Genomic DNA, 12,475 nt, shown 5'->3' with positions numbered 1-12,475 from the left:
GGGTGTGATGAATCAGCCATCTCTGTGCTCTCAGCAGGGCCTCTTCCCCACCCACATATTCCATTGACAATTTAGTGCTGCTTCCTGACCAGGGGGCTATAAACTCCCCATCACTACCCTCTCCTCTCCACACATATGCACCAGAGGACCAAAAGGACAAGGATCACCAACCTTGTGGTTACTACTGCTTTCACAGCCGCTTCTTTGCCCTCCCCTTCCCAGGGTCCAAGCCTTCCCTTCCCAGTTGGTTTAAAAGTCAAGATTTACCCTCCTCACCCTTCAGCTCTGCAAGTAGCCTCAGCCTCCCCTCCCTCACCACAGGGTGACAGCCTTTTCTCCTGGAGCCCTGCCTGGTACAGCCCTGTGCATCTTTCCACCTCATCAACTTTTCATCTCTTTGTAAACCGAATCGAGAAGTGTCTCCCTCCTCCCTCCCTCTCTCTCCTTCTCCGTTATTAGCTTCATGAGTGGGGATGTTAATGTATTCACTAGACAATGTCTTCACACCACTGTTTCCTGTAATTACAGTCACTTCCTTCCCACTGTCCTGGCTTATTTGACCGAAAAGTGCTTGGAGGAGGGACAGTGTGACAAAAGACGCAACACAGGCTGAGGTTGAGTAGTGAGTAGTGTAATGTTAACATCCAAGAAAGTAAAACAAATAGTCACTTCTGCAGCAGCTCATTAATGACTGGTAACACATAGAGGTCAATGTGCCAGAACTCAAAGTATTGATACAATTGAAGGCCCTTCCACTATAAATAGGATGGGGGATGGGTCACTGTATCCATATTACCAATGACAGTCATCTCAAGAAACACAAGCAGCTGTATCCACCCTCTTTCAGGGAGTAGAGCCACTGTACTTCTCATGTAGATCAGCTACATTGTCACTGGAGACTCGGATCCAGCCATCCTCCCGCACGTGGTAGAGGTTGACTGCACCTCCTGAGTAGGCATCTCTGTAGGTGGCTTGGTAGATGGCTCGACGGGCCAGATCATAGGCCTGCTCCACTTCCAGGTCATAGGAATAGCCCCGATCCATGACCCCATACGCATACACAGAGCCAGAACCTACAGAGAAGGTGGCCCCTGAGATCCGGTTCCCTTCACTGTCCACGTAGTAGAGGCCTGGAAAGGGAGATCAGGTTAGCAGGAAAAAAAAAAAAAGATCACCCCTTTTGATATCTAATTCATATGTCAAGGCAGTAGTTCTTTTATTTTGAAATGGAGTTTCACTCTTGTTGCCCAGGCTGGAGTGCAATGGTGCCATCTCGGCACACCACAACCTCCACCTCCCAGGTTAAAGTGATCCTCCTGCCTCAGCTTCCCAGGTAGCTGGGATTACAGGTGCTCGCAACCATGCCCAGCTAATTTTTGTATTTTTAGTAGATATGGGATTTCACCATGTTGGTCAGGCTGGTCTTGAACTCCTGACCTCTGGGGACCTGCCCTCCTCAGACTCCCAAAGTGCTAAGATTATAGGCATGAGCCACCTCGCCCTGTTAGCAGTTCTCTTAAAACCTAGAATAAAATTTAAAAAATAAAAAAGTAGGTCAGGCAAGGTGGCTCACACCTGTAATCCCAGCACTTTGGGAGGCTGAGGTGGGCAGATCACCTGAGGTCAAGAGTTCGAGACCAGCCTGACCAACATGAAGAAACCCCGTCTCTACTAAAAATACAAAATTTGCCGGGCATGGTGGCACATGCCTATAATTTCAGCTACTCGGGAGGCTGAGGCAGGAGAATCACTTGAACCTGGGAGGCAGAGGTTGCGGTGAGCCAAGATCACGCCATTGCACTCCAGCCTGGGCAACAAGAGCGAAATTCTGTCTCAAAATAAAATAATAATAAATAAATAATATATATTAAAAAAAGAGAAACCCAGGGAAGCCAACATAAATACAAGATAGGACTTCTATGAAATTATTATTATTATTTTAAAAGCTAGCTGGGTGTGGTGGTGCATGTCTGTGGGAGGTTGAAACAGGAGGACTGTTTGAGCTCAGGAGGTGCAGGCTGCAGTGAGCTATAGTCACACCACCACACTCCAACTTGGGCAACAGACTGAGATGCTGTCTTCAGAAAAAAAAAAAAAAACCTGAAGGAATAAAATTTAATATTAAGACTCCAGGATTCTACAACATACCACCCCATCTCACCTTACATTATGGTAACTACCTTGCCATGTTGCCGATCCTCTCAGCACACCCACAAAGCAAGTATATTCCAAATGACTTAGGTTTCAAGCACAGAACTTCAGACACTGTTAAAGATAACATTTAAAACATAATCCCCAGCCAGGTGCAGTGGCTCAAGCCTGTAATCCCAGCACTTTGGGAGGCCGAGGCAAGTGGGTCACCTGAGGTTGGGAGTTCAAGACAAGCCTGACCAACATGGAGAAACCCTGTCTCTACTAAAAATACAAAATTAGCCGGGCATGGTGGCGCATGCCTGTAATCCCAGCTACTCAGGAGGCTGAGGCAGGAGAATCACTTGAACTTGGGAGGTGGAGGTTCCAGTGAGCCGAGATCGCACCATTGCACTCCAGCCTGGGCAACAAGAGTGAAACTCTGTCTCAAGAAACAAACAAAACATAATCCCCACTCGCCCACCAAAAGACCCCACAATGCCAGTCACTTGAGCCCAGGAGGTTGAGATCACAGTGAGCTGTGATTATGCCACTGCACTCCAGCCTGTGTGACAGAAAAACAAATTCCATAATCCCAGAACTCAAAGAGTTTAAAATATCTGGAGAACAAGACATACTTTACACAGGAGGATAATAAAGCCTAGAGTTCGTAATCATATTGTAAAGACCTGCACTGTCCATATGGTAGCCACTAGCCACACGGGACTAGTTGAGCATTTGAAATGAACTAGTACTACCTGCTGACATAATATTTTGGATTTATTAGGTTAAACAAAATATGTTGAAATTAATTTTTTTCTTTTTAATTTAAAAAATGTAGCTAGTATAAAATGTAAAATTACAAATATGGCTCACATTATATTTCTATTGCTGGTATAGAACAGGGTTTGGCCAGGCCAACTGCCTTTATTTTTGTAATTAGAATGTTATTGGAACACAGCCACTGTTTCCATACTGTCTATGGTTGTTTTGTGCAACACCAGCAGAGTTAAGTGTTTGGATGAACGGAGGCAAGATGGCGCACTTCTGGGTTTTTCATCCCCCCCCCAACTTTTCCCGCGCGCGGGAAAATCCAGCCGGGGACCGGGAAGGTGCAGACCAACTAGGCATGCGCCAGGTGATGTCAATCCGAAGAGACCAAGATTTACCTGGTCACACCTGCGGAACGCCCCCGGACACGCCCGTGCCCCGCCTATCGCCCTCCCACTCCTAGAAAAGCCGCTCTGGGGGGATCGCCACGCGCGGACTTCCCAGCTTCCCCACTGCGGTCGGTTCCCCACTGTGGTCGGAACTCCGTCGGAGAGCTGTACGGGTGACTCCGGGGGCCCCTTTTGTCGGGGGCCAACAGACCTCTCCCTACCCACCTTCTTCCCTTGAAGCTAGGTGACCAAAATAAACTTGCAGTTTTGCTCCTACCCTTGCCTAGTCGCTGGTTCTTTTGTACCCGCTCTGGTGGTCTTAGAAAAACAAAACATTAAGTATTTGAGATAAAGATTTAGGCCTGCAGGCCTAAAATATTTACTATTTGGCCCTTTATGAAAAAACTAGCTAACTTTTGGTACAGATGAAAATTTAGACAAAGTGTTCAATCCCAACTGCCTACTGGATCCCTCCAGCTGAATGCCTTTGTCATCAAGTTCAGATTCATACTTCCTAAACTTAGATACCAGTGGTTCTCCATTACCTACCAAACTCATCTCTCTTGTGCGCCACTAACCCACGCTTCCTCCTGTCTTCTGAAATTCTGCCAATGGCATCACTACTCTTTTTCCTATTTTAGTGGTTCTCACATCTCACTGTGCACTAGTCATCTAACAAAGATTTTTTTCAAAAATGCATAGGACTTACCCTAGGTGTTTTTTATAATTGGTGTGGGGTGGGAAACAGGTATGGAACTTTTTTTAAGTCCTCCAGGTGATTCTAATGCAAGCCAGCTCGAGCACCACTGCCCTTATTGGTTTTCAGGTTCAGGTGATTCTCATGTCTACTTTACTGCTTTCTCTGGCCCCTTCTCAGCCCCACTGCCATGCTCTTGCCTAGGGGGGTCACCATCTGGTTCCATCGTACCCTTCTGGCTTTTTGGCTCACTATTCCCCTTCACCCACTTAGTTCCAATTAAACTGGACTTTCAGTTACTCCTCAAAAGCTTCATGCTTCTTTCCTCCCTTTCTTTGTTATGTTCCCTTTCCCTTTTTCACATCCAGGACAACTACCACCAATCCATGAAGTCTTCCCTAATTCCTCCCATCATAAGTAATCTCTTCCTCCTCAAAACTCCTTCAGCATTTGACTGGTTCTTTTTATTGATTGACTGACTGATTTTTGAGACAAAGTTTTGCTCATTTCCTTCGCAAGCTGGAGTGCAATGGCACGATCTCAGCTTACTGCAACCTCTGCCTCCCAGGTTCAAGTGGTTGTCCTGCCTCATCTCCCTGAGTAGCTGGGTTTACAGGCATGTGCCACCACAATTTTGTATTTTTAGTAGAGACAGGGTTCCACCATGTTGGTCAGGCTGGTCTGGAACTCCTGACCTCAGGTGATCCACCTGTCTCGGCCTCCCAAAGTGCTGAGATTACAGGCGTGAACCACCGCGCCCAGCCAACTGGTTCTTTTAAAAATGGTATTTATCAGGCCGGGCGCGGTGGCTCACGCTTGTAATCCCAGTACTTTGGGAGGCTGAGGCAGGTGGATCACGGGGTCAGGAGATTGACACCATCCTGGCTAACACGGTGAAACCCCGTCTCTACTAAAAATACAAAAAATTAGCCAGGCATGGTGGCGAGTGCCTGTAGTCCCAGCTACGCAGGAGGCTGAGGCAGGAGAATGGCGTGAACCTGGAAGGCCGACCTTGCAGTGAGCAGAGTTCGTGCCACTGCACTCCAGCCTGGGTGACAGAGCGAGACTCCGTCTCACAAAAAAATTTTTTATCTTATTCAGCCTTGGGTTAAGTACAGTCGTCCTTCTGTATATGAAGGGGATTCGTCCCAAGACCCCTGCATATACCAAAATCTATGCATACTCAAGTCCCAAAGTTGGCCCTGCAGAACCTGCATATATGAAAAGTTGGCCGGGTGTGGTGGCTCACGCCTGTAATCCCAGCACTTTGGGAGGCTGAGGCAGGTGGATCACCTGAGGTCAGGAGTTTAAGACCAGCCTGGCCAACATGGTAAAACCCTGTCTCTACTAAAAACATAAAAGTTAGCTGGCAGGGTGGTGGGTACCTGTACTCCCAGCTACTCGGGAGGCTGAGGCAGGAGAATCACTTGAACCCAGGAGGCGGAGGTTGCAGTGAGCCGAGATCGCGCCATTGCACTCCAGCCTGGGTGACAGGAGCAAAACTCCACCCCCAAAATAAATAAATAAATAAATAAATTGGCCTTCTGTATATTCGGGTTTCAAATTCTGGGAATGTGTATTTTCAATCAGAATTAGGTTGAAAAATATCTGCGTATAAGTGGACCTGAGTGATTCAAATCCATGTTGCTCAAGGACCAACTGTAATATGAGGCAAGGGGCTGACTCACAATGAATGGGACGGGGTAGTCAGGAAGGCCTCTTGAAAGTACTATTTAAATGATGCTCAGTCTCCCTGGATTTTCCTTGCTACCCAGTCCCTGTACTCTCTTACACTGTTTCCATCACCTAGAACAAATCCACCAGTTAAGGGTTCAAAGCAACAATTCCAAAATGCTTCCCTGGATCATGTAAAATGTATGGAACTGTCTTTTCCCACCTTTCAGAGAATAGCATCTCAGTTTCCAAAGTAACAAACTGAGCTCCTCTCTCACATTGTTTATAATTTCCTTTCATCCTCCATTGGGTAGTAAGCAGATACTCCCTACATCCCTTTCTATTCTCATTTGAAAGCAAGTGAAAAAGTGGTAGGTATCCTATAATTGTTCCACAAGGTAACTAGGTATTTAGTAAGCAGGTAAATTAATGAAGCAAAAAAAAAGGAGGAAAGAATAATTATTTTCAAGCATATGGAAGGGAAAAGTAGAAAGTGACTAGCTATACTCCAACTTTACTAAAGGGACAATTCAAAACTGGCTGGTGAGGAAATGACATCAAATACAAAGTCGAACTTTCTGGCAAGTTTCTTAAATGCTGGAAAGGAAAAACAGGCTAAGGAACTTATTTTCAGAGATGATAGAACAGGACCTAGCACGATGGTTAAGGGTGATTATAAAAGAAATGAGCCCAGGACTGGGCGCATGGCTCACCCCTGTAATCTCAACACTTTGGCAGGCTGAGGTGGGCAGATCACCTGAGGTCAGGAGTTCAAGACCAGCCTGGCCAACATGGTGAAACCCTGTCTCTACTAAAAATACAAAAATTAGATGGGCATGGTGGCACATGACTGTAGTCTCAGCTACATGGGAGGTTGAGGCAGGAGAATCACTTGAACCTGGGAGGCGGAGATTGCAGTAAGCTGAGATTGCGCCACTGCACTCCAGCCAGGGCAACAAGAGTGAGACTCCATACCCACCCCGCCCAAAAAAAGAGAGGAGCCCAAAAGGCTCCTTCTAGGCCAAAGACTCTCTAAAGAAAAAAGGAGAAGAGGCCGGGTGCAGTGGCTCACACCTTTAATCCTAGCACTTTGGGAGGCTGAGGCAGGCGAAACACCTGAGGTCAGGATTTTGAGACCAGCCTGGCCAACATGGTGAAACCCCATCTCTACTAAAAATACAAAATTAGCTGGGCATGGTGGCGGGCGCTTGTAATCCCAGGTACTTGGGAGGCTGCGGCAGGAGAATCACTTGAACCCAGGAGGCAGAGGTTGCAGTGAGCCGAGACAATGCCATTGCACTCCAGACTAGGCGACAAGAGCAAAACTTCGTTTCAAAAAAAAAAAAAGAAAGAAAGAAAAGAAAAAATACAGAAGAGAAATGACTAACTTTTGAGGGACAACCATATATTAGAGTCCAATACAGTAGCCACAAGCCACACATGGCCAATGAACACTTGAAGCACTACTGCTACATGTAGGATTCAACAAATTCTTAAATTCTTTTTTTTTTTTTTTGAGACAGAGTCTCACTCTGTTGCCCAGGCTGGAGTGCAGTGGCATGATCTCTGCTCACTGCAACATCCACCTACCGGGTTCAAGCGATTCTCGTGCCTCAGCCTCCTGAGTAGCTGGGATTACAGGTGCCTGCCACCATGCCGGGCTAATTTTTGTATTTTTAGTAGGGACAGGGTTTCGCCATGTTGGCCAGGCCGGTCTTGAATTCCTGACCTCAGGTGATCCACCTGCCTCAGCCTCCTAAAGTGCTGGGATTACAAGTATGACCCACCACGCCTGGCCTCTGGGTCTTATTTTATAGGAGAGAGCACAGATGGAAAATTATGAGCCAGACACTATACTAGTAGGTTTACATTTGTTACCTCACTTAACCAATATAACAGATGATAAAACAGAGGCTGAGAAAATATGCATGCCCACTGTCAAACAGGTAGTCAATGACACAGCTGATTTAACTCCATCCCTTTTCCTATACTACAGTGCCTTCCTTGAAAAAAGAGAAGGAACAGGCTGGGTGCGGTGGCTCATATCTGTAATCCCAGCACTTTGGGAGGCCAAAGCCAAGGTCAGTGGATCATGTGCATTCGATACCAGCTTGGCAAACATGGTGAAATCCCATCTCTACTAAAAACACAAAAATAAGGCCAGGCACAGTGACTCACGACTGTAATCCCAGTCCTTTGGGAGGCCGAGGAGGGTGGATCACCTGAGGTCAGGAGTTCGAGACCAGCCTGACCAAGATGGCAAACCCCCATCTCTACTAAAAATACAAAAATTAGCCAGGTGTGGTGGTGCATGCCTATAATCCCAGCTACTTGGGGGGCAGAAGCAGGAGAATCGCTTGAATCCCGGAGGTGGAGGTTGAAATAAGCCAAGATTGCACCATTGCACTCCAGCCTAGGTGACAAGAGCGAAACTCCGTCTCAAAAAAAACCAAAAACCAAAACCAAAACAAAAACTAACCAGGTATGGTGATGGGTGCCTGTAATCCCAGCTACTCAGGAAGCTGAGATTCGCTTAATCCTAGGGGTGGAGGCTGCAGTGAGCTAAGATCATGCCACTGCACTCCAGTCTGAGCGACAGAATGAGATACAGTCTCAAAAAAAAAAAAAAAAAAAAAAAAAGAGAGAGAGAGAAAGAAGGGCTAAGGACCTAATTACACTTCCTCAGCATTGACATCAAACCCTTTAATTCATCTGTCCATACAACTCCTCCTCTCTGTAGTGTCAGCCCAAGGATAATGTGGTTGCAGCTTAACTCACCAGGGCCTCTCTTATCCCAGCCACAGATCATGGTGCCCATGGACAGCCCCATGCCTTTGTACTGATACACCATGTTGGCAAGCAGTTTGGAGGCAGCTGCTACAGAGATGCGTTCCTTATTTCGAAGCTCATAGATTCGACATTGCCGCGCCAACAGCCGTTCCCAGAAGCTGCAATCCGCTGCGCCCCCAGCCATGGTGCCTAGCAGGTATGGGTTGATCTCTATCACCTTCTTCACCGTCTGGGAGGCAATGTAAGCACCCGCTGTAGCCCTGGAGTCAGCTGCAACTACGACTCCATGGCGGAACTGTTAAGATCAGAGGAAAATACAAAACAGGCCACATAAGACCACAAAAACACTCCTACCATACTTCTTTTTGCATCAGTCCAAACCCAGCACATCTCTTTCTCTACCCTTTTACACTTCACAGTATACTTCTCTACTTCCCCATATATTAATATCACCTAAGCTTCACATCTCACTCCCTTTACCTGGATATAACTCATATTAAATTCATTTTATAGGATGGGCGTGGTGGCTCACTCCTGTAATCTCGGCATTTTGGGAGGCCAAGGCGGGAGGATCGCTTGAGGCCAGGTGCTGGAGACCAGCCTGGGCAACACAGGGAGATCCATCTCTACAAAAAGTAAAAAACTTAGCCTGTCGTGGTGGTGTGTGCCTATAGTCTCAGCTACTCTGGAGGCTGAGGCGCTGGCACTATTGCACTCCAGCCTGAGCGACAGGGCGAAGCCCTGTCTCAAAAACAAAAAGAAAATCATTTTATAGATGAGGAACCCAGTTTCCCCTTTATGCCAGTTTCGGTTACCCTTGCCTTGAGGGGCCGCCCAGTTTCCAAAACTTTGGTAAACGGTTACAATAGCCTTCCCTCGGCCAAGGTTCATTTTTGTTGCGGCCTTTCCCCTTTCCCAGCTAGAAGATCCTGAACAGCAGGAACCTGGGGTCGCCTAGGAATCAACCCAAGAGGCCTCAGCTTCCTTCCCCAACTTACCCCCGGCCCCACCGCCACCCTCTCCAACCAGAGCAAAGACAGGGGCCTCCTGGGTCAATGAGACAGCAAAACTGCTGCGGTCCGAACGAGAGGACCGCGCCTCCGCCTGGGTTGGTGGCCAAGGCCACCGCAAACTCTGGTCAGGCTGGGAGGCCAGGCAAGTCGCGGGCGTTCAATAATCTGCCTGGCAAGGGGGCTGGCTCCGCACCTTGAAGGCCAGGGTGGTTGTTCCATGAAGCATTTCGATTCCTGGCTCTTCTGGGACACCCCAGCCGGGCGCGGCCAGGCTCAGCCCATCACTGGGACTCCCTGGACCTAGATCCAGCAGATCTGCACGACCCCCGAGTCCGAAAAACCCGCGCTGGTTCACCGGTAGCGGTCTCTCCAACACGCTGGCAAGCGCCATGTCTAGTGTGGGCAGAAAGAACTAACTCTGAGAACGCCTAGCAAAGATAGGTCGGGCAACGCCTCGCCGTCATAGCTTCACTTCCTATTAAATCTATTCCCGAAAGGAGCCATTTTGACTGCTGGCAACCACGCCTCCCAAAAGAAGAGCCAGATGGGAAAGACCATTTTCACGAAGGGGGTTGGGGAAATAGATGGCTTCACTAACCTTAAATTGTTAAAGGGCGTACCTGCCATCTTGGCTTTGGTCATGCAAGTAGTCCTAGATCAGAGTAACCTCAAATTCACAGGAAGTGTCTGAAAACGTCCATGTTGCGTGAGGGAAGTGAGGTCGGCCATCTTTGAGAAGGGCGTGACTGGTTGAAAATCCGTTCTGAACCCTTAGCGGTGAGTCCTCCCACTCCAGCCCGGTGTCGAGGCAACAGGTTACATCGCTGCTGCTTCAGCACCTTGTTAACGCCCCTGAGGTTGCCATCTTGTTTAAGGGCACCCTCTAAAATTGGATAAAATAATGATCCATTCTGAGGCCATTTCCCTATATTAGTTAAACCACATTAATTAGTGGTAAAAAAAAACGCAGCAAAATAAAGTGCTATATCTCTTGTTGTCAGTCGCCATACAGCAACCCTTCTTTAACAGTAACCGGTTTTTAATATCCAATATTCCTTCTCTTGACTCCTACCGTCTGGTGGAAATTCAAATAAGTAATGAATTGCCTAAAAGGCAGATGGAAGAAGAAAAAGCAAAGGGTCCAGTTAATCCGCAAACTCGACTGCATAAATATGTACCAAGAGATTCTCTAACTTCAACTTGCTAAGATGATGCCCTTTATTCAGGAACGTACTATATTTCATTGCCTCTTCCTCCCTCCACCCACCTTCATTTTTCAATTCTTTGGGAACTAAAACAAACCAGGAAGTGTGCATATGTATGAAATGTTGCCTCCTGCTTTGTGGTTCTATGAAGTCAGTGTCTGGCCTTCCTTGTTGGATTCTAGCAGCAACATCTATCAACATCAAAATTCCACTTTCTTCTGATGTCCAATTCAGCTCCATGTTTCCCCCAGCAGACTCTGCATTTTTTTTCTTTTTCTTTTTTTCTTTTTTCTTTTTTTTTTCTTTTCTTTTTTTTTTTTTTTTTTTTTTGAGACGGAGGCTTGTTCTGTCACCCAGGCTGGAGCACAGTGGCACGATCTCTGCTCACTGCAACCTCTGCTTCCTAGGTTCAAGTGATTCTCCTGCCTCAGCCTCCCGAGTAGCTGGGATTACAGGCGCCCGCCACCATGTCCAGCTAATTGTGTGTGTGTGTGTGTGTGTGTGTGTGTATGTGTATTTTTAGTACAGATGAGGTTTCACCACGTTGGCCAGGCTGGTCTCGAATTCCTGACCCCAGGTAATCCACCCACCTCAGCCTCCCAAAGTGCTGGCATTACAGGCGTGAGCCACTGCGCCCAGCCATATGCTGTATTTTGTTTGTTTGTTTTTGAGACAAAGTCTCGCTCTTGTCCCCCAGGCTGGAGTGCAAGGGCGTGATCTCAGCTCACTGCAACCTCCGCCTCCCAGGTTCAAGCGATTCTCTTGCCTCAGCGTCCTGAGTAGCTGGAATTACAGATGCCTGGCACGACTCCTGGCTAATTTTTTTTTTTTTTTTTTTTTTGCGACAGGTCTTGCTCTGTCGCCCAGGCTGGAGTGCAGTGGCGCCATCTCAGCTCACTGCAAGCTCCGCCTCCCGGGTTCCCGCCATTCTCCTGCCTTAGCCTCCCGAGTAACTGGGACTACAGGCGCCCACCACCACGCCCAGCTAATTTTCTTTTTCTTTTTTTTGTATTTTTAGTAGAGATGAGTTTCACCTTGTTAGCCAGGATGCTCTCCATCTCCTGACCTCGTGGTGCGCCCACCTCGGCCTCCCAAAGTGCTGGGATTACAGGCGTGAGCCACCACCCCAATCTCACTCCTGGCTAATTTTTGTGTTTTTAGTAGAGATGGGGTTTCACCATGACCTCAGGTGATCCGCTTGCCTCAGCCTCCCAAAGTGCTGGGATTACAGGTGTGAGCCACTGCACTCGGCCTATGCTGTATTTTTAATGCTGAAATTGGCAACACTTTCCAAGCCCAATCATCAGAATGCAATTAAGCAGATCTTTGTGTTTCACACTTGGATAGAGTGGAAAATGCAGTGTGTCTGTTTACTGGGCATATATTATTTTGCAGTCACTCCTGCAGTGCAACTAGTCCTTCTGGCTTCTTCCAGTGGTTTTTCACTCTGCCACTGATAGCATGTGTACCTCTCTTAAGGCCCTTTCACATTTTACCTGGTTAGAAATTACATTTATCTCCTACTGGATTGTGAGCTTTTAAATACAAGTTTTTACTATTCATTTCTGTACCCGCTGTATGCTTAATACATATTTGCCAAATGAACACCTGAAAGAATGACAGCAATGATCTTCTAGTCACAAAGGCTTGAAGCCCTTGCTCATCTTTGACAACTTTTTTTTTTTTTTTTTTTTTTTGAGACGGAGTCTCGCTCTGTCGCCCAGGCTGGAGTGCAGTGGCCAGATCTCAGCTCACTGCAAGCTCCACCTTTCGGGTTCACGCCATTCTCCTGCCTCAGCCTCCCAA

At 47.3% G+C, this 12,475-nt stretch overlaps 1 protein-coding gene across 1 annotated transcript; it reads right to left on the bottom strand.

Moving 5' to 3' along the window:
* Positions 1 to 610: 610 nt before the first annotated feature.
* On the bottom strand, positions 611 to 10,105 carry PSMB5 (proteasome 20S subunit beta 5). Its single transcript, XM_010378379.2, has 4 exons — positions 10,085 to 10,105; positions 9,658 to 9,857; positions 8,440 to 8,746; positions 611 to 1,130 (listed from the first exon to the last, which is right to left on the bottom strand). Exons 1-4 carry the CDS (start codon positions 10,089 to 10,091, stop codon positions 844 to 846), a joined length of 801 nt encoding a protein of 266 aa, XP_010376681.2. The 5' UTR covers positions 10,092 to 10,105; the 3' UTR covers positions 611 to 843.
* Between the last annotated feature and the right edge of the window lie 2,370 nt (positions 10,106 to 12,475).

Source organism: Rhinopithecus roxellana, chromosome 5 (genome assembly GCF_007565055.1).
Source record: "Rhinopithecus roxellana isolate Shanxi Qingling chromosome 5, ASM756505v1, whole genome shotgun sequence".
Classification (NCBI taxonomy): Eukaryota; Metazoa; Chordata; class Mammalia; order Primates; family Cercopithecidae; genus Rhinopithecus; species Rhinopithecus roxellana.
The sequence above is the reverse complement of the archived record's forward strand: the minus strand, read 5'-3'. Positions and strand labels throughout refer to the sequence as shown.